The sequence below is a fragment of the Hyperolius riggenbachi genome, chromosome 5, assembly GCF_040937935.1.
Source record: "Hyperolius riggenbachi isolate aHypRig1 chromosome 5, aHypRig1.pri, whole genome shotgun sequence".
Classification (NCBI taxonomy): Eukaryota; Metazoa; Chordata; class Amphibia; order Anura; family Hyperoliidae; genus Hyperolius; species Hyperolius riggenbachi.
Window position 1 is genome coordinate 41,741,809 of NC_090650.1, and position 21,305 is coordinate 41,763,113.

The 21,305-nt window shown below is 48.6% G+C and overlaps 1 protein-coding gene across 4 annotated transcripts in view; it reads right to left on the reverse strand.

Annotated features, from left to right (window-relative positions):
• Positions 1 to 19,356, reverse strand: part of RSU1 (Ras suppressor protein 1) — a 221,135-nt gene extending 201,779 nt beyond the window's left edge. For 3 of the 4 annotated variants that reach the window (XM_068235547.1, XM_068235550.1, XM_068235551.1), the window contains exons 1-3: positions 19,273 to 19,356; positions 12,674 to 12,808; positions 9,247 to 9,297 (exon numbers count right to left, since the gene is read on the reverse strand). In XM_068235547.1, the coding sequence (XP_068091648.1) occupies positions 9,247 to 9,297; positions 12,674 to 12,782 (160 nt within the window). In that variant the 5' untranslated portion in view covers positions 12,783 to 12,808; positions 19,273 to 19,356. The other variant, XM_068235548.1, reaches the window with a different exon arrangement.
• Between the last annotated feature and the right edge of the window lie 1,949 nt (positions 19,357 to 21,305).

Below are 21,305 nucleotides of genomic sequence, written 5' to 3' on the forward strand. Positions count from 1 at the left end.
GAAAGCTGCCAGCGGGGGACTGAAGCAGCAGTGAGTGACTACGAGGGCACAGGATGGCTGCATGGGGCTGGTAGAAGCCCCAGGTAAGTGAAACTCATTTTTTTATTTTGCTTGGACCTTCCCTTTAAGAGGATGATGGAAATAAATTTGGTGCCCAGTCATTTGGGCACAAAACTGAAGTGTTATGAAACACAAAAATAGATTTTTGGCTAAACACATTAAACATAGCAAGATACCAACAGAAAACAGATCCAGCAGAAGCTATCCTGCAAGGTTTACCTAGCTTAAAGGGGCACTATGGCAAAAAATTGCAAAATTTAAAATATGTGCAAACATAAACAAATAAGAAGTACATTTTTTCCCAGAGTAAAATGAGCCATAAATTACTTTTCTCCTATGTTGCTGTCACTTACAGTATGTAATAGAGATCTGACAAAAGCAACAGGTTTTGAACTAGTCCATCTTTTCATGGGGGATTCTAAGGGATTTATTTATTTTCAAAAGCATTTCAACCCGGAACTTAGCATCAGTACAGCGGGGAAGCCAGCGAGAGCGGAGGTGTCCACAGCTGCTCATCGCTTGAGCCTGGGAGGTGAGAAAAGGCTGCTGGTGAAAGGGGGGACATCTGGAGGCGGGGGGGGGGGGGAAACGACACACACAACCCAGCAAGCCCTAGCAGGGATGCGGCTACCTGACTCCCCCAAATGCGCTCCCTCCGCATGTAAAATGCCTGGTCCTCAAGGGGGGGGTAGGCAGCCGGTCCCAAAGGGTTTAAAGTACACATTATCATCATTATTATTACTGAGATTTGCCTGGCTTTCTGCGGATCTCTTTGGATTGCATTAGTGTTTGAATCACACACCTGAAACAAGCATGCAGCCCATCCAGCCAGACTTCAGTCAGAAACACCTGATCTGCTGCATGCTTGTTCAGGGTTTATGGATAAAGGTATTAGAGGCAAAGGATCAGCAGGACTGCCAGGCAATGTGCATTGTTTAAAAAGGAAATAAATATGCAAGTCTCCCTATCCTTCTCATTCAGATGTTTTTTAAGGCGGTACACACTGATGATGACCGCCAGGGATAGGGACCAGATCTCTTAGGTGACATCACTGGGCCAACACTGTACAGACGCAATGGAGGAAGCGGATGGTGAATGGAGTGGCGCAGACATGACATCATGTGGCGAGCGGGGCATGCACAAAGACAAAGTAATCAGCTGATGCTCGGATGGCTGGCAGAGAGGCGGTCGCTCGTCTGGGGCCGCTGTACACACGCTAGATTGTCAGCTGAGGCGGTCATTATCAGCTAGGCCTGAAAGATAAATCGAGTTTAAACCGAAATCGTGATCACCAAGATCACAATTTCGGAATCGTCAAAGCGTCAATTATCGCAATCATGTAATTTCCACATGGGGGAAGTTTGAAGAAGTGGCTTTAAACTTCCCCAAAGTCCTGGTGCGTGCGGCCCGCAGCGTTGGACAAACCTTCCGACACGAGTCCAACGCTGCCCGTCCTCTATCGCCATCTGCCGGCTCTTGTGCTTGTCAAAACTCCAGGTTCCTGTATGTCACATGACATACAGGAAGTATGCCGTGCATTAGAGCCTGCAGGAGGAGAAGTGGATAGATGGGCATCGCTGGACTCGTGCTGGAAGCTATGTCCAGAACTGATGCAGCTTGGGGGACAGGAGGCACAGAGAGACACAGAGGGGGCACAAAGACAGAGTGGACACAGAGACACAAAGGGAGCAAGAGAGAGACCCAGAGGAGGCATAAAGAGGCAAATGGGGCACAAAGAGAGACAGGGGGACAAACAGGCACAGAGGGGGAACAAAGCTTGATTTAAAGGAAATCGTGAATCGAATAAAAATCGCAATTTCGGACAGAAATCGCTCAATTCAATTTTTTCCTAAAATTGTTCAGGCCTATTATCAGCCGTCTCAGCAGACTTAAATCATGCGTGTGTATGAGGCTGAAATGTTTGTCCTGCTTCCAAATGTCCTTCAACAGTGCCGACTTGCTAATGAAAAAAAGGGGTTTACCTGGTTGCTATGGGCAACAAGCACAAATACTTCCCACACAGAAGGCCTAGAGATACAGCATCATTTCTGTTTTAGGAAAAGCTGTTCAAGTTTAAAGTAGACACTGTAACATAAAACGTGCCCCTGGGGGGTTCTTACCTCGGGATGGGGAATTCTCTGGATCCTCCCCAGTCCTTCTTCAGCCCACGGTGATCTTGCTGGGCCTCTCCGAAACCACGGCCGATGATTTGTCGTACTGTAGCGCCTGCAATATTTACCTTCCCCGGCTGAAGCGCAGCTCTCCAATGGGCTAAGGCGGAAATAGCCAATCCCAATTGAGTCCACTCTTCTGTGCAGGCGACTTGCGTCTGCACAGTAGAGCGGACCAGACTGGGATGGGCTCTTTCCGCCTTAGCCCATCGGAGAGCTGCGTCTGCGCTGGAACCGGGGAAGGTAAATATTTACACTCGCCATTTGGAGGGGCCTAGAGAGTCCAGAGACTTCCCCCTGCCCAGGTAAGGACCCCCAGGGGCACTTTTTTACGTTACAGGTTCTCTTCAAACCACTACTAGAAAACCTATTTCCACAAAGCCCATTAAAGAGACACTGAAGCAAAAAAAAAATGATGATATTATGATTTGTATGTGTAGCACAGCTAAGAAATAAAACATTAAGATCAGATACATCAGTCTAATTGTTTCCAGTACAGGAAGAGTTGAGAAACTCCAGTTGTTATCTCTATGCAAACAAGCCATTAAGCTCTCCGACTAAGTTAGTCGTGGAGAGGGCTGTTATCTGACTTTTATTATCTCAACTGTAATTGAACTGTTTACTTTTCTTCTGCCAGAGGAGAGGTCATTACTTCACAGACTGCTCTGAAAGACTCATTTTGAATGCTGAATGTTGTGTAATCTGCACATATTATAGAATAATGCAATGTTAGAAAAAACACTATATACCTGAAAATAAAAGTATGAGAATATTTTCTTTGCTGCTAATCTTCTAGTAATTATTCATAGTACACAACCAATTCACTATATCATATTTTTTTTTCGCTTCAGTGTCTCTTTACAGTATATAAAAAGCAAAACATTATTTATAAGGAATTGGTATGAATCCTTTTTTGCGGGTTTAGGACTGACGGTGTCGGCTAGGCCAGTGATCTTCAAACTTGGCTCTCCAGCTGTTAAGGAACTATAAGTCCCACAATGCATTGTAGGAGTCTGACAGCCACAGTCATGATTCATAAAGGCAAATGCATTGTGGGACTTTTAGTTCCTTAACAGCTGGGGAGCCAAATTTGCAGATCACTGGGCTAGGCAAATAGATCTATTTTTATGGGGGACACTTCCCTGTGTAGCACTGTGCGGCCTAATCCATCTACAATCTCCCCTGCATGCTGAAAAAGCATCATGACCGCAGCTACAAGATTAGCAGACGAGCGAGAGACAACCACTCTTGCTACTGTTGTGCCCCCCTTCATGTACTGCACATAATAATAGCAGGCATCCTCCTAAGGAAAATCCACCATGGAAGCTGCTACAGTCATCCGAATAAGTCGCTGCCTGCATTTAAAGAGGAACTTCGCCTAAACAAACATACCGTCATTAAGTTACATTAGTCATGTTAATTAAAATACGGTAGATAGGTAATATAATCTCTTACCCACCCTGTTTTAAAAGAACAGGCAAATGTTTGATTTCATGAGGGCAGCTATCTTTTTGGTTGAAAGGAGGTGACAGGGAGCATGAGACACAGTTCCAACTGTCCTGTGTGCTGATCACCCCTCCCAGTTGCTAGGCAATGTTAATAACATAGGAAATCCCATCATGTTTTGAACAGCATCAGGGAAAAAAAGCCATGGGCAGTTTTCTTTGATGGGTGGAGCTTGGCTAAAAATGCAGCTAAAAATGATGCTTGGGTAGGAAAAACAAAGTTCTGATGCTGTGAAACTGTTAAAGAAACACCAAGCCTTTTCAGTTCTGCTAAGTAGATTTTTAGTCCGGAGGTTCACTTTAAGGTGGCCATAGATCTTAGATGATATGATAGATCGAAGGGATATGCTGGAAAATCTTGGACCAACATGCTTGTTTGGGTGCACAATGAGAATTGCGTGCGATAAATTGCAAAACGACAAACGCGATGAAAACTCCTGGCCGCTGTCCCCCCATGTACATGTACTCTTCCCACAACACCACAGCCCCCCCAGTGCATACATTTGAAATCGGCGCTGGAGACTTAGGCACAGGATACATGGTATATGGCTGATCCTGCTGCTGCACAAGTCCCGGACGTGTTAATTACTATTCCCCCTCCAGGCCGCCATGGAAAGTGGGGAATGATATAATTTGGCTTCCAGCGATTGCCGAATTGTGTTTTAAAAGCAACTTCAGCCCCATCTTCTGACAGCACCGATGTTACTCACTGAGCGCCACTATAGCTAGAATTCCTATTACAGTCTATGGTGGCGAAGACTGCGCCGAAATCTTCCTGCGCTGAAAAGCACTGCTCCGCCCCTAGTGCCCCTGCATTATTACTTTACCTTCTGTCCTTCGCCGCCGTGTCCACACTCCTCTTCGTGATCATGCCCCACATGGTTGCCAGCGCATGGTCCCATCGCGTGATGTCAAACATGCACCCCTCGTGCAGTATGCTGACAACTACGTGGGGCATGAACGTGGCAGAGGAGTGTGGACACGGCGGCGGATGACAGAAGGTAAAGTAATAATGCAGGGGCAACAGGGGAGGTCATGAGGCCAAAAGATTAAATGCTTGAATCAAATCGGGAAACAGCCTGCTGTTATGGCAGCCAACTAATCTCTCTCTCTCCAATCAGATGCGATCGGTCGCCAGAAACACTAGATATATGGGTACCTTTAGACCAGACACCTCCCACTTCTGCAGGCCCCGATCTGATAGAGGGCAAAGGCGTAACAATAGCCCTCACGGCCCACACAGCAGGTTCTCGTTCTGCCCGACAGAGGGCATTGCGCATATGTCACTTCGTCACAGCAGGAGCCAAGACTCAATGGGCTTGACTCACTAAGCTGCACTGCTAAAGCAACACACCTTAACTCCCCTTGGCGGTATGAAAAATACCGCCAGGGGGAAGCGCAACAGTTTTTTTTAAATTTTTTTTTTTTTTTATCATGTAGCGAGCCGAGGGCTCGCTACATGATAGCCGCTGCTCAGCGGCATCCCCCCAGCCCCGCCGATCGCCTCCGGCAATAGGCGATCAGGAAATCCCGTTCAAAGAACGGGATTTCCTGGAGGGCTTCCCCCGTCGCCATGGCGACGGGGCGGGATGACGTCACCGACGTCAGCGACGTCGGGACGTCATTGGGAGACCCGATCCACCCCTCGGCGCTGCCTGGCACTGATTGGCCAGGCAGCGCTCGGGGTCTGGGGGGGGGGGGCCGCGCGCCGCACCGGATAGCGGCGATCGGGCGCGCGGCGGCGGCGATCGGGGTGCTGGCGCAGCTAGCAAAGTGCTAGCTGCGTCCAGCAAAAAAAAAATTAAGTAAATCGGCCCAGCAGGGCCTGAGCGGCACCCTCCGGCGGCTTACCCCGTGTCACACACGGGGTTACCGCCAAGGAGGTTAAAGGACCACTATCACTAAAACCGAACAACTTAAAATACATGTAAACACATACAAATAAGAAGTACGTTTCTTCTTTAAAAAATTGTGCAGCAAGCAGGGAGGTTGGCCAGCATCATTGTATAAATCCTTTTCAGGTAATGGCCTCAATTCACTAAACTTATCTCTTGTCTTTAATAACTCTTCTAGAGTTGTTACCATGGTGATAAGGCATGTAGTATTCAGGAAACATTTTACCTCAGGCAAACCTAAAGTTAACTCTTCTGTCTTTAAATTAACTCTCCAATCCTTAAAATAACTCCAGAGTTAAAGACACGCTGTTAATTAGCTGCACGTGAAAATAACTACAGAGGAGGTAAATTAACTACAGAGGAGGTAAATTAACTACAGGAGAGGTAACTTAAGGAATGAAGAGGTAAGATAACTCTCTCACGTGTGGAGGTAAGTTTTCTCTTGCCTTATTATCTCTAGCATGATCTTAGTGAATTGAGGCCAATGTCTTTATAAAGAATAAGAGCCTTGCTGAGAATCCCCCATGAAGAGATGGACTAGTCCAAAACCTGTTGATTCTGGCAGATTTCTACTACCTACTGTAAGTGACAGCAACATAGGAGAAAAGTAATGTATGGCTCATTTTACTCTGGAAGAAAAATACTTTGTATTTCTATATGTTTGCATGCATTTTAAATCTCACAATTTTTCACAATAGTGGTCTTTTAATGTGACGAGGTGGCCGCTAATGCATGCCTTATATAGCAGCGTTTGATGTTATGTAAGGAGTGTGCCTTACTTAGATAGTAACTATGTATAAGAAGGCACGCTCCTATGGAAGGCACGCTCCTATGGAAGGCACGCTCCTATGGAAGGCACGCTCCTATGGAAGGCACGCTGCTATGGAAGGCACGCTGCTATGGAAGGCACGCTGCTATGGAAGGCACGCTGCTATGGAAGGCACGCTCCTATGGAAGGCACGCTCCTATGGAAGGCACGCTCCTATGGAAGGCACGAGGCACGCTCCTATGGAAGGCACGCTCCTGTGGAAGGCACGCTCCTGTGGAAGGCACGCTCCTGTGGAAGGCACGCTCCTGTGGAAGGCACGCTCCTGTGGAAGGCACGCTCCTGTGGAAGGCACGCTCCTGTGGAAGGCACGCTCCTGTGGAAGGCACGCTCCTGTGGAAGGCACGCTCCTGTGGAAGGCACGCTCCTGTGGAAGGCACGCTGCTGTGGAAGGCACGCTGCTGTGGAAGGCACGCTGCTGTGGAAGGCACGCTGCTGTGGAAGGCACGCTGCTGTGGAAGGCACGCTGCTGTGGAAGGCACGCTGCTGTGGAAGGCACGCTCCTGTGGAAGGCACGCTCCTGTGGAAGGCACGCTCCTGTGGAAGGCACGCTCCTGTGGAAGGCACGCTGCTATGGAAGGCACGCTGCTATGGAAGGCACGCTGCTATGGAAGGCACGCTGCTATGGAAGGCACGCTGCTATGGAAGGCACGCTGCTATGGAAGGCACGCTGCTATGGAAGGCACGCTGCTATGGAAGGCACGCTCCTATGGAAGGCACGCTCCTTACATAGCAGCGAGCACTGTGTAAGGTATGCATTAGCGGCCGCTCCATCACATTAAAGTGCGCTGCTTTAGCAGTGCAGCTTAATGAATCAAGCCCAATGTCTCTCCCCTGCTAGGAGGCAACCCCTGTGAAGATAGATCCACTTCGCCAAGCTGACACCATCAGTCGCAAATTTCTTTCACAGAATTACAATCAGTTCATCTGACTGGATTGTAACATTTCAAAAATCTGACCAATGCATCAAACACGTGTTCAATTTCAATTCTGAAAAAAATTGCTTAGGTCTATGAAGTGAACCCGAGGTGAGAGGGATACAGAGCCTGCTATATTTATTTCCTTTTAAACAATGCCAGTATAGGTGTCCAGCACCCCCGATCACCCCTGATCCAGCCACTTATACATTACCCAGCCTAGTCATGCGCAGACGTCATGCGCAGTCACAATCCTCCCCATAGAGAACACCGGAGCTGTGCGGGGAGGCTGGGTAATGTATAAGTGGCTGGATCAGAGGTGATCGGGGGTGCTGGACACCTATACTGGCTAGCCTAGTGCTAGCTAAACCTTGTGCAGCTATTAAATCTAATAGCTTAATGCTGGGAGACTCCTGAGGCTAGCGACGGGCATAAGGCTCAGGGGGTTAAAGAGAACCTGTACTGAAGCTTGGGCTCAGATAGAGATACTTAACTAAAGGGAGATAAGCCTCTGCATCTAATGAGGCTTCTCACTGAGTCCTCTGGTCCCCCCTTGTGGACCATCGGAGCTGCGCTTCTCTTCTGTCAGGAGTACGGCTGCACATGCGCAATAGCGGCTCCAGTTTACTGCATATGAACAGCTGTGCTGATGCCAGAAGGGGAACGCAGCCCCGATAAACTTGCCGACTATCCCTTGTCGGCCATCTTTCAGTGGTCCACGCTCGGCGAGGGGAGACCGCAGGATGCAGAGGGAAGCCTCAATAGGGTCCAGAGGCTTCCCTCTCTTTAGCCAAGTACCTCCTTTTGTACACGGGTTTCGGCTCAGGTACACTTTAAAGCACACCTGATGTGAGAGGGATGTGGAGGCTGCCATACTTATTTCATTTTAAATAATACCAGTTGCCTGGCTGTGCTGCTGATCTGTCAAGCATCGGTAGTGTCTGAATCACACACCTGAAACAAGCATGCAGATCTTGTCAGAAACACCTGATCTGCCGCATGCTTGTTCAGTGTCTCTGGCTATAGTATTAGAGGCAGAGGATAAGCAGGACTGCCAGGCAATGTGCATTATTAAAAATGAAATAAATATGGCAGCCTCCATATCCCTCTCACGCAGGGGCGTATCTTGGTAATATAGCGCCTATGGCAAGCACTGAAATTGCACCCCCCTCTGGTCGGAGCCCTCTTCCTCTCTAAAAACAGCATCCTTTCTCGCGTACATGTGTAACAGAGGCGCCAGGCTATGTACCGGACCGCATTGGTAATATGCTCCTATTTATTGCCTGAGGAAGTGGGATATACCCGCGAAACGCGTTGCACCTTGTTCAGAGTATGTAAATAAACTGATTTTTGCTCAAAACAGCAATTTTTGTGTCTGTTTTGGAGTCCACCGCTACCTACTTAATTTTATCCATTTTAAAGAAATGTTGTTTTTACCCTGTTGGCGCCTCTGTACTACTTTTGCATGTGTAATGGTTGCCCGTGTTTTTTGGGCTTGGAATGTTGCTGAAGGTACTTTTCTGGAAATATGTCATCTTATTCTCTTATTTCCTCGCTGTTCTCTTTACTAACACTAAGCCAAGTGTGCCATACGTAAGTTAAGTAGCCATGTTCCTCGGATAACAGAATGAATCCGATCTGAGGTCTAATTGATGGGGAGGCATGGGTCGCAGCACAAGGGCAGGCATGGTGGTGCAGTACAGGAGCAGGCATGGCGCCCATGGGTGCTGTGGCGCCCATGGCACGAGCCATGCCTGCACCCCTCTAGATACGCCCCTGCTCTCACGTCTGTTTTTAGAAGCAAAGCACACAAGAAGTTTGGTTGCAGAACGGAGCAGAGAGGAGGTAAAGGCAGCATACAAGTCTACTTACTGGTCAGCTTGTTGTGACTGAGGATGAGCTGAGTGATGTGGGATAGGGTGACTGTAAAGAAAGAAAAGGACAATGTAAGCCTCCATCCAACACCAGAAACAAGTCACATCTATATTCAGTACCACAGAATATGTTGGGGCTTTATAAATCAATAATAATAATAATAATAACAATGAGGAAAATTGCGTTGGCACTGCAGTGCCCTTTAAAGAGACTAACAAAAAGAAGTTCCCCTGGGGGGTACTCACCTCGGGAGGGGGAAGCTTCAGGGTCCCAATGAGGCTTCCCCATCCCTGTAGCTGCAGGCAATCCAGCGCTGGCTCCCCTGAAGTCTCCGGCAATCCTCCCTCGACAAGCCTGACAAGCTACATTTATTTACCTTCCCGCCTCCAGCGGGGGCGCTGTTGCGGCTCTCAGCACAGAGATGGGCGGAAATAGCCAATCTCTGTCAGGTCCGCTCCACTGCGCAGGCGCAGGAGACTTGCACCTGCACAGTAGAGAGGCCCGACAGCAATCGGCTATTTCCGTGTATCTCTGAGCGGAGAGCCGATACTGCGCCTGCGCTGGAGGCGGGAAGGTAAATATTTACATCCCCGCTGTTCGGAGAGGCACAGCGAGACCGGCATGGGATACAGGAGGACTGGGGAAGCCTCGATAGGATCCGGAGGCTTCCCTCACCCGAGGCGAATACCCCAGGGAACTTTTTTTAGGGTCCAGGCAGTGGTGAGTACACACACCAGGATCCAGTACTCACAAATCTTCAGCGTGCTCTGGCCATAATAGATCTATAAGCATGGTAAAACACAGAAGTGGAGGGCGGCACCATTGTTGACTGCTTAAATTCAGTTTGTGTCACAAATACGAATAAAAAGGAAAAACTTGCATACATGCGATGTGGCATAATCTAGTGCACATACCGGTTCTGATGAGCAAGTGTGGGGCGGTGGGTGCAGGGCACTGAAAGCCTGACAGCCGTTTTGCGCGGTCAGCACTTTTGCGGAGGCTTGGCCTTACCATGTCAATAATAATAATAGTCAGAGATAACAAATGAGATGTTAACGTAAACACATTGTACGCAGCTTAGAATTGTGTTAAAGGACAACTGTAACGAGAGTCATAAGCAGGCTGCCATATTTATTTCCTTTGAAACAACACCAGTTGCCTGGCAGCCCTGCTGACCCTCTGCCTCTAATACCTTCAGCCATAGCCCCTGAACAAGCATGCAGCAGATCAGGTGTTTCTTACATTGTCGGAGCTGACAAGATTAGCTGCATGCTTGTTTCTGGTGTTATTCAGACACTACTGCTGCCAAACAGACCAGCAGGGCTGCCAGGCAACTGGTATTGTTTAAACGGAAAGAAACATGGCTGCCTCCATATTCATCTCACAGTTGTCCTTTAACCAAAAGCATATCCTTCCGATTTTGATTTATAGCCTATCAGGAATCATGGTTTGCCACTGTCTGGGAGGGGTGAAGTGAGCAGGCAGCTGGAGGTTTTCTGGGGACTAGTGATGGTCATGTCCAGGAGAACTCATAGTGAAGCATGTGATCGGTTTGGTCAGGTGATAGATATGCAAGTCTCTGATTTGCTAGTCCTCATGTGGTAAGGCCTCGTTCACATCAGGGCCATTTCTGTGCGCTTTTTACAGCGCACAGCCCTGTGCGTTCAGCAAGGTATTTATATTCCCATGTAACTAAATGTAGCTGGTTCACATCTATGCGTTGCACTGAGCAGCGTTACAGAAATGTAGGGTTGCATGCATTTCTGTGCGTTGAGCTGGAAAGCGCACATCAATGCAAGTGAATGGGTGCGCTTTTTTAGCGCATAGAATCGCATGCGTAGTTCGGGGTAAGCCGCGCAGGAGGTTTTCTCCGGCCCTACTGGGCCGATTTGTTTAATTTTTTTTTGCTGCACGCAGCTAGCACTTTGCTAGCTGCGTCAGCACACCGATCGCCGCCGCCCTGCGCTCGATCGCCGCTATCCGTCGCGCCGCGCGGCTCCCCCAGACCCCGTGCGCTGCCTGGCCAATCAGTGCCAGGCAGCGCTGAGGGGTGGATCGGGACTCCATGGCGACGGGGGAAGCCCTCCAGGAAATCCCGTTCTTTGAACGGGATTTCCTGATCGGAGATCGCCGAAGGCGATCGAAGCGGGTGGGGGGATGCTGCTGAGCAGCGGCTATCATGTAGCGAGCCCTGGGCTCGCTACATGATATAAGAAAAAAAAAAAAAAAACTGCTGCGCTGCCTCCTGGCGGAATTTTTTATACCGCCAGTGGGGTTAAAGAAGCGCAGCGCAACGCACAGAAATGCGCACTAAAGCGCGCACAAGCACATGCGGTTTTTACCACGCGGTTTCACACGTTTTTCAGCGCAGCAGATGTGAACGAGGCCTAAAGCAGGAGGTGATCACAGCAATTCAGAGCTTTACAAATCTATCAGCTGATCATACAAATCACATGCTTTCCCAGGCGTTCCCCTAAACATAACCATCACTACTTGGGAATTGTTTTTAGGTAATTTTACTTTTTCATTTTCATTACAAAAAAAAAAAAAATTCTAGCACACAATTTAAATAATATTCTACTGTATTTAATATACTGTATACAACCTGTCTGTACTGTATACAACCTGGACTGCGGCATGAAAGGCTACAGCTGGAGCTGTTAGTCATGTCGTTTGTCATCCTAGTCATCCCTCTGACTCTTTCAGTGGACATGAGTTGGAAAGCAGAGCAGAGAGTCTGAGGCTTGGTACCCACTTCAATGGACACAAAATGGACACTTCCATTTTGTGGATCCATTTTGCATCCACCCTCAGCGATCGCCGTTCATCTGTCCCGCTGCCGATCGCCGCCGCTCAATCCCTCAATATTCAGCCTGGAGGCTAGCAGAAGCATGGGGCTCTCCATCGGTTGCGTTAGGTGAATTCTCCATAGCAACAGGGAGAATTTTCATTAGTCTACTATGGACCAATGAGAATTTTCCCTGCTGCTGAGGATTCCCATTGGTCTTTTGTAGCTCAATGGGGATCCCCATGCTTCTTTCCTGTATACAGGATGCGAGTGGTGACAATCGGCGGCGGGACGCATAGCCCAGGGCAGATGCAGACGCATCCACATGCCCAGGACACTCACGGACTGCATAGAAGTGCGGTCCGGTTACCGCAGCAGATCTCGCAATTTATGAACTAGGAGATGTTCACTGTCAGTTTAACGATGAACAGAGAACGCACAAAAGTTATCCGCTCTAGTGAGAACACAGCCTAAGGGATAGGAAACACTTTTGCTTCTGGTTTTTGAAGGACAAAACTTTATTTTTAAAGTCTCATAAATAACTAATGTTGGTCTTATTCAATGTCCAAGCCGATAAAACCTTTGGAAATCTCCTTTAAGATAGAAGCACTGTATACACATATGAATGCAGCTTACATAGGCCGGGGATGTCCAGCATGTTACTGATGCCTCTGTCACACATGTCAATCTCTGTGACATTCTTCTCCCGACTCTCCTCCACGATCTTCTTCAAAGACTTTGACATCTTGGTACCTAAATGAAGTAGGCAATCTGCGAATAATCAGACATACTCGTCAGCTGACCTAAAACTGTCCAAATCTTCTACACAGCAGAGATGCTTACAGCACAATGTTCTAAATTAGGCAGGGCAAACTCAAATACAAAGTGGGCTGAAAGGGAACACTGGGACCTAGTCAATTTCTAGAGGCCAACTCCCTCCCTTATACAGTTCCATGGTGTCTAATTGCCCCCTCGCTCCCCTATAACGTTAACTGGTGTCTAGTGGTCGTCCCTCCCCCATACGGTACCCCTTATGTCTAGAGTCCCCCTCCCTCACCTATACAGTTCCCTGGTTTCTAGTGACACCCCTCTTTCTCCTATATAGTTCTCTGGTACCTAGGGTTTCCCCTTCCTCTCCCATATTGCTGTTTGCATGTGAGTGTGCGAAGGGTTAATTGATTTTTGCTGTTTCTAGCCACACCCCCTTCAGCACCTCCCTTTCCCTAAAAATTTATTTAATGTCCTAACTAGAGGCGATGTGCCTGGATATTTGTATGTTTATTCTTATCATTGACCCCTGTGGCTAGGGTCTAATTCGGTGCACTCCCCCCTTCCCCTGTATGTTTGTCAGCATGCAGACAGCTTATGCTGGTGTATGCGCATAGTGCACATGGACACATAAAATTAGCTCCCTTGTGCGATTGGTAAGATGCACTGTCTTTCCCAGGAGAGGAAGTTAGGATGTGTGCTCCTAATCCATTGATAGGTTTGATGCAATGAATGTGTTTGCATGTCTGCACTATGCATGTTACAGGGCCAGAGTTAGGACACCTATGTTTACCTGGGTACTTCTGCGCAGTATAGGTGACTAAGCATAAGAATGCATTCTTCTGTGAACTAAAACCCTGGCTTTTAATTTAGCAGTAGGGATAACAGTTGTGCCTGGATGAGTAAATCTGTGAATGCATTTGTTTGAACATTTGCATGTGAGTGTGCGAAGGGTTAATTGATTTTTGCTGTTTCTAGCCACACCCCCTTCAGCACCTCCCTTTCCCTAAAAATTTATTTAATGTCCTAACTAGAGGCGATGTGCCTGGATATTTGTATGTTTATTCTCCCATATGATGGGGACATCAAACGTGAAAAGGGTGTAGGAGTATTGGTTGACAACAAGTTAAATAATCATATTCAATGCCAAGCAGCTGCAGTTTAAGCATACAATATTTGGAAATGCATTAAAAGGGAAATAAAAACTTGGGATGCTAGCATAATTCTGCCCCTGTTTAGCTCAAGGCTGCATCTGGAATATGGAATGCTTTTCTGGGCAGCGCATTACGGCCTTGTTCACATTATAGACATTTTTGTAAAATTTTAAGCGCTGGCGATTTTCAATATCGCCCTGAAAGCACTTGTGCAATGATTCTCTATGAGTTCATATCAGAGCGGTTCGTTTGCGATCCGCTTTAAAAAGTGGTGCTTGGGACATTTTTTAGGCGATTTGCCTCAATGGAAGGTATAGGAAAAACGCTCACAGAATCGCTTTGGCAAGCGATTGCGTGAGAGTAAAGAAAAATACATTGTATTTATTTTTTCCGGATTTTTTTTTCCTGATCAAAAGATGGAAGCGCTCTGCAAAAGTGCTTACAAAACGCCCACAAAAACGAGTGAACGCGCAGAAAATGAGGAAAAAAAAGCTAGGAACGGTAGTCCCAAGCCTGACTCGGGTTAGCCGAGAGTTATATGCAGAGCCTGCAGCGCAGCAGTCATTTTCAACTCGCCTACCCGGGATCCAGATGTTGGCAGCCATTCTTCTTCCTGTCCTCTGAGGCTCTGGATCCCTCTGGTGCGATCGCCATTTGTCGTCATGACGGCAGACAGTGATCTCGCTAAAGGGTTACAGTGCCACCTGGAGGAAGGAGGGAGAATTGCAGCGCTGGATCCCAGCAAGGTAAGTGCAGGGCTGCCGCAGTTCTCACTGCGGTGTGATTTTTTTTCCCTCGTTTTGGGGCTAAAAGAGTGTGAAAAAAATTGTACTGCTTTTAGACAATAAAATCCAGAAATAATCATACCGCCAAGGAGGTTAAGCAGAAAAGCCAATAGATATGTATGGGTCCTAAAAGATGCCGGATGGCTGGCTGTAATACTGATAAACCAAGCATGTTAAAGCACCCCAGAAATCAGAGAAAATTTTTTTTTATGAAGCCCATGATGAGTTACCATAGATTACCTCCTCTTGAGTGTCCAGATGCTGCTCATTCTCTTCAGGATCCACTCCCCCCCCCCCTTCAGCGCCCTGTACACACGCTAGATCAGGGGTCTCAAACTCACGGCCCATTTGCGGCCCTCGATACAATATTTTGTGGCCCTCGCCGGCAAAAGGTTCCTTATAGTTTGCTTCAGTGCTCCCAAGTAATCCGCCGCATCCCCGCCGCTAAATGAGGGCTGCAGAGCCCCCAAATCGCCCGGGGGAAATCCGACGGCATTTCCTGGAAGGGGCAGAGCTTTCAGCCTCTCCCCGACCCTCTCTGTGAAGGAAGCGTGAGAGGGGCGGGCAGAGGCGGCGATGCGCCGCGATTCTGAAATCCCTTTTGCGGCCCAGCCTCATCCTGACTTTGCCTCCTGCGGCCCCCAGGTAAATTGAGTTTGAGACCCCTGATCTAGATGAAACTGAGCCAAAGCGGTTACCACCTCTGCCAGGAATTCAGCGTGTATATAGAAGCCTCTGAATCCTATAGGCCAGCGATCACCTTGGCGGATCTCTTCAGCCGAGAGCATGGTTCTCTCCACTTAAAGAGACTTTGAAGTCTCTTTATTTTACCTTATTTTGTCATAAAATCCTCTTCAGTATTAAAGAAAACCTGTAACAAGAAAGAGTTCCCCTGGGGGATACTCACCTCGGGTGGGGGAAGCATCCGGATCCTATTGAGGCTTCCCTGTCCTCCTTGGTCCCACGGCGGCGGCGGCGGAAAAAGCTCCCCGAACAGCAGGGATGTAAATATTTACCTTCCCGGCTCCAGCGCAGGCGCAGTATCGGCTCTCCTCTCAGAGATAGGCGGAAATAGCCGATCGCTGTCAGTACGCTCTACTGGGCAGGCGCAAGTCTCCTGATCCTGCATAGTAAAGCGGACTCGACGGAGATCGGCTATTCCGCCTATCTTCATGCGGAGAGCCGCAACAGCGCCCCCACTGGAGCCAGGGAAGGTAAATATATCTAGCTTGTCAGGCTTGTCGAGCCAGGATTGCCGGAGACTTCGGGGGAGCCAGCGCTGGACTGCCTGCAGCTACAGGGGAGGGGGAAGCCTCATTGGGACCCTGAGGCTTCCCCCTCCCGAGGTGAGTACCCCCCAGGGGAACTTTTTTTTTGTTACTGAGTCTCTTGAATGTCCAAGTGGAATCGCCACATCCCCGCAGCAGATGAGGGATTTATTAGTGAGAAATAGACTTGCAAAGTTCCACGACTTTGCAGGTTGCAGATTATACTGTCCAGGGAGGCAGAACTTTGTGCTGTAGCTCTGCTTCTCCGCAATCAATCTCTGTGGATCTCCGCCCCCTCCCCGCCCCTCTCAGTGAAAGAAGCGTAAGAGGGGCAGGGAAAGGCGGCAATGAGCGGAGATTGACTGTGGAGGAGGCAGAGCGACAGCGCAAAGCTCTGCCTCTTTAAGGAAGTAAAGCCCTGCAAACCCGGGAGCTTTGCAGGGCTATTTCTCACTAATAAATCACTCATCTGCCACGTGGATGCTGCGATTCCACTTGGACCTTAATGCTGAAGAGGATTGTGTGACAAAATAAGGTAAAAAAAAAAAGAGACTTCAGTCTCTTCCCCCCCCCCACCTCCAAAAAAATATATAGGAACAGAACACGTTGTTAGCCTGAAGACTAACAACATGTTGGTCAGCCTTGCCTAGCCATGTTGCTCAAGGGATGCTCGACAGGTGACATGCCTATGCGACTGGAAACCTCCATTGAATTATTTTTTGCAAGTTCACCCAAGTGGCGCAGCGGGATTCAGAAGTTCCTTTCTGCACATGCACAGCAAAAGTAAGCGATCATCCACAAGCGCTTTCTTTCACTGCGCAAGTGCAGATCAGAATCACTATACGCCGCTTGGATGAACTTCTGGGAGGCTGGGGAGATAAGAATGGGAGGGGCCTCGAGGACAAGGAAAAGCATCTGGAGACTCAGGAGGGGGTAATCTAGCCCTCATGGGCTTCATTCAGTAATTTTACACCCGAGTCAAGAGTTCTTTAACCACTTAAAGAGACTCTGAAGCGAGAATAAATCTTGTTTCAGAGCTCAAAGTTAGCAGGGGCACGTGTGCCCCTGCTAAACCGCCGCTATTGCGCCGCTAAACGGGGGTCCCTTCACCCCCAAACCCCCCACTGCAACACTTGGTCGCAGACTTGGTCGCTCCTGGAGGCAGGGCTAACGGCTGCAGGCCTGCCTCCAGTCGCGTCTATCAGCGGCGCATCGCCGCCTCTCCCCCGCCCCTCTCAGTGAAGGAAGACTGAAAGGGGCGGGGAGAGGCGGAGATACGCGCTGACAGACGTGCGTGGGGCAGGGCTGCGGCGGTTAGCCCTGCACCAACCAGGAAACGCTCCCCCGCTGTACGGAGGGGGATTTGGGGGTGAAGGGACCCCCGTTAAGCCGCGGGATAGCGGCGGTTTAGCAGGGGCACACATGCCCCTGCTATTTATGAGGTCTGAAGCGAGATTTATTCTCGCTTCAGACTCTCTTTAAGTACCAGTAGTCTCTGCCCCCTTAAGGACCAGAGACCACTGGTACAGAAACGGGGGAATCCTGACGGATAACGAATCACCGCACATAACCACCGCACGTCTGAATCCAGGGCCTCCCACTCTGCCATCTGTATGACGGCAAAGTTCCTGTGAGCCGGTCAGGAGCTGCTTTCATTGGCACCTAACCCTGTCTTTCAATGTAAGCCAATGGGAGTTGCTTATATTGAAAGACAGGGCCAGGAGCCAATGAAAGCGGCCTTCTCACAGGAACTTTGCCGTCACAGAGACAGGCAGAGCCAGTGAGCTGCAGCAGGAGACGGCAGGGAATAAGTGGCGAGATCGGCGGGAGCGACTGATTGAAATCTAGGCCCTGCCAGCCAGGTAACCACCAAAACAGGGCATAGATTTCAATCAGCTCGGTCCTGAAGTAATTAATGAGGAACTGCAGTGGAAATAACATAAATAAAACTGCTTATTGTTTACAATATTCATTTACAGATTATTTAGTCAGTGTTTGTCCATTGTGAAATCTTTCCTCTCCTTGATTTACATTCTGAAATGTATCACTGGTGGTGACATCTTTAGTTCTGCCAGGTGATCTGTACTGAATGTTAATTACTTACAGTTCTATGCACAACGGGAGATACTGATTGCTTGCCAGGTTTACAGACTGTCAGGAACATGGTCATGACATCACACTGTGGGAGGGGTTTAACCTCAATAAAATAAGAAAAGGTTAAGATGTCTCGTGGGAAAGGAGGTATCAGCTACTGAATGGAAAGAAGTTAAATCTTATGTTGGGCATACAAAGCTCGATTCTGAGCCATTTAGATGGCTCGATAGATAATTTCCGATCTCGCGCCCGATCGTTTCGCCACTTGATTCTGCATTGAGGACAATGGAAAAAGATAGGAAAAACGAGCGGAAGATAAGAGAATCGCCTGCAGAATCGAGCAGGGAATCGATCGAGCAGCAAAATCGAGCCGTGTATGCCCAGCATTAGATTAATCATGGCTTGTGGGCAGCGCGGTGGTGTAGTGGTTAGCACTCTCGCCTTGCAGCACTGGGTTCCCTGGTTTGAATACCAGCCAGATCAACATCTGCAAAGAGTTTGTATGTTCTCCCTGTGTCTGTTTGGGTTTTTTTCCACATCCCCAAATACATACAGATAAGTGAATAGCTTACTATAAATGGGCCCAAGACTATGATACATACACTACATGATACATACATAGACATAGGACTATGATAGGGATTAGATTGTGAGCTCCTCTGAGGGACAGTTAGTGGCAAGAAATGTATATACTGTATACACTCTGTACAGTGCTGGGGAAGATGTCAGCGCTATATAGATACTAAATAATAATGATGGCTCAAATGAACATGCTTATCAGTTGTCCCCAAACTCCTGGTCTGCATAGCTGTTTCAGGATGATCAATTCAGACCTCACCATATTAGTATTACTGACAAGGAATAAGCAATACAGCCAGGCATGGTGAATTTACAGGAGCAGGTCAGTGATGGCAGCCTCCATGTATCTCTCATGCTGGCAGCTTTCATGGCAAAGCCTGGCAGTGATGCCTGGTGACAGCACTACAAGTGTCAGCATGTGCTGGGCGCTCCTCCTAAGCCTAAGCTATGCAACAAGTTACAGTAGTGTTAATGGTAATAGAAGAGTTCATGTGGTTACCCTGCGGACTCCCCGATCACCCGAGCTGGATCTGCAGAGAGAACACACCCTGCAGGAAGCGCCCCGGGCTGTAAAATTACTCACTCACCTAATAAGGCAAATTCCACTCCTGCCTCTGGACCAGCGAGCCGCGGAGGGGGCGGTCACCTCATCCTACTCTGAACCAATGAGGAGCGATCAATGCGGAGGGGGCAGTCACTCTCTGCTACTCTGAACCAATGAGGAGCAGTGGAACGCAGACGCAGCCAATGAGAGTAGTGCGGCTCCCATGTAACAGTCTGCCTGGAGGAAGCGCTGCGTTGCGGTGCTGCCTTGTTTTGCTTCCGCCGGGTGGAGAGGAAGAGATATTCCGGGAGGAAGGGGAGAGATGCTGCAGGATTCCGCCTGTATACTAGTTTTGTGCTGCATAGAAGATGGGATATACCGGGGAGAAACAGAGGCCCACATGCAATTCCCTTTTCCTCCAGAGTTTTCTCCTAGGAGATAATTTTCCATCTTCTATTTAAAATAACTTTCCAGAACTTTTCAACTGAAAAAGTACCAAAAAGTTGGTTAAAACATACCATCAAAATGATTTTGGGTAATTTGTGCTTGTTGTATTTGAAAAGGCATTTTATTGGCAAGTTTGAAAATATCACCTAGGAGAAAACTCAGGAGAAAAAGTTTATTGCATATGGGCCAGAATGTGATGCGGGTGGGATAAAAAAAAAAAAAAAAGTTTTGCAACTTTTTTCGGTACTTATCCGTTAGGCCCCATTCACACTTGCGTTTTGGCATGCAAACGGACCGGATTCGGATCGTATCAGGACCTGATCCAGATTGGAACCGCACGGTTCCGATCCGGTCCATTTGCATCAGGACTGCTTCAGGCTGCCATCCGGATCCGTGGGGGGAAAAAACAACAACAAAATACCTTAAAATTTGTTGGGGTCTGCAGAAGGTGCACCTGTCAGGTCCTCCGCTGTAGGCCTCACCTCCACCTCCGACATACTGCCAAAACAGCTCCAGCACGTGTGTCACTGCTGCTCCACTCCAGATATGCTGGGCCCATGTGTCCCCATCCGAAATGGCCGCTATAAATACGCATAGAAAGTGGGGTAGAACGTCCGGTGTTGTCTCCAGTGTGTTCTGTGCTTCCGTTTCCCATTGGTTTTCTATATCCGGATGGTGCAGTCAGGCTCCGGTCCGATACGTGGGCCGGATGAGCCGGACCAAAAAATAGCGCATGTTGGAAAAGTGTCCGGATCCGGTCCGGCTCCGTACTGTACGGAACGGACGCGTGTGAACGTCCGCAAAGCCTTTGCATTGCTATGCGGAACGTACGTTCCGTTTGTACAGTATACGGTCCGGATCCGATCAGGCGGATGCGGACAGGGAACGCTAATGTGAACCGGGCCTTAGCCGGGCACATCCGGCAGGTGGCGAAAAAACTCCACCAGAGTTACATCTTTCCCTACTATCCATGTCGGCCTGGAGGGGGAATAGTAATTAGCGCCACCTGCCTGATGCGCCCGGCTAACGGATAAGTACCCTTTTTTCAGATTGTGCAACTAGCTTCTCTTCAAACCCTCACGCCTTACCCCATCCCCCAGTCAATGCTTAACTCTAACCACACACCCCCATGCCTAACTTTATCCCCCCCGTCTGAGTCAAATCTCTGGAACAAGCATATGGCTAATCCAGTAAACCTGAGTCATGCTTGTTCAGGGTCTATGGCTGAATGTATTAGAGACACAGGATCAGGAGGACTGCTAGATAACTGGTATTGTTTAAAATTAAATAAATATAGCAACCTCCATATACCTCTCACTTTGGGTTACCTTTCACCACCTAACACCCCCCCCCCCCCCCCCCCCGACCACCAGTGCCTAACCACACGCACCCACGCCTAACCTTAACCAACAACCCCCTTCCCCAAATGCCAATGCCTAACGCTAACCACACACCCTAATCAATGCCTAACCTTAACCACCCCCCATCAATGCCTACCCATAACCACACACACCCATTCCTAGCCTTTACCACCCCCCACCAATGCCTACCCATAACCACACACACCCATTCCTAACCTTTACCACCCCCCACCAATGCCTAACTTGCTTCCACAACCCGTACAAGAGG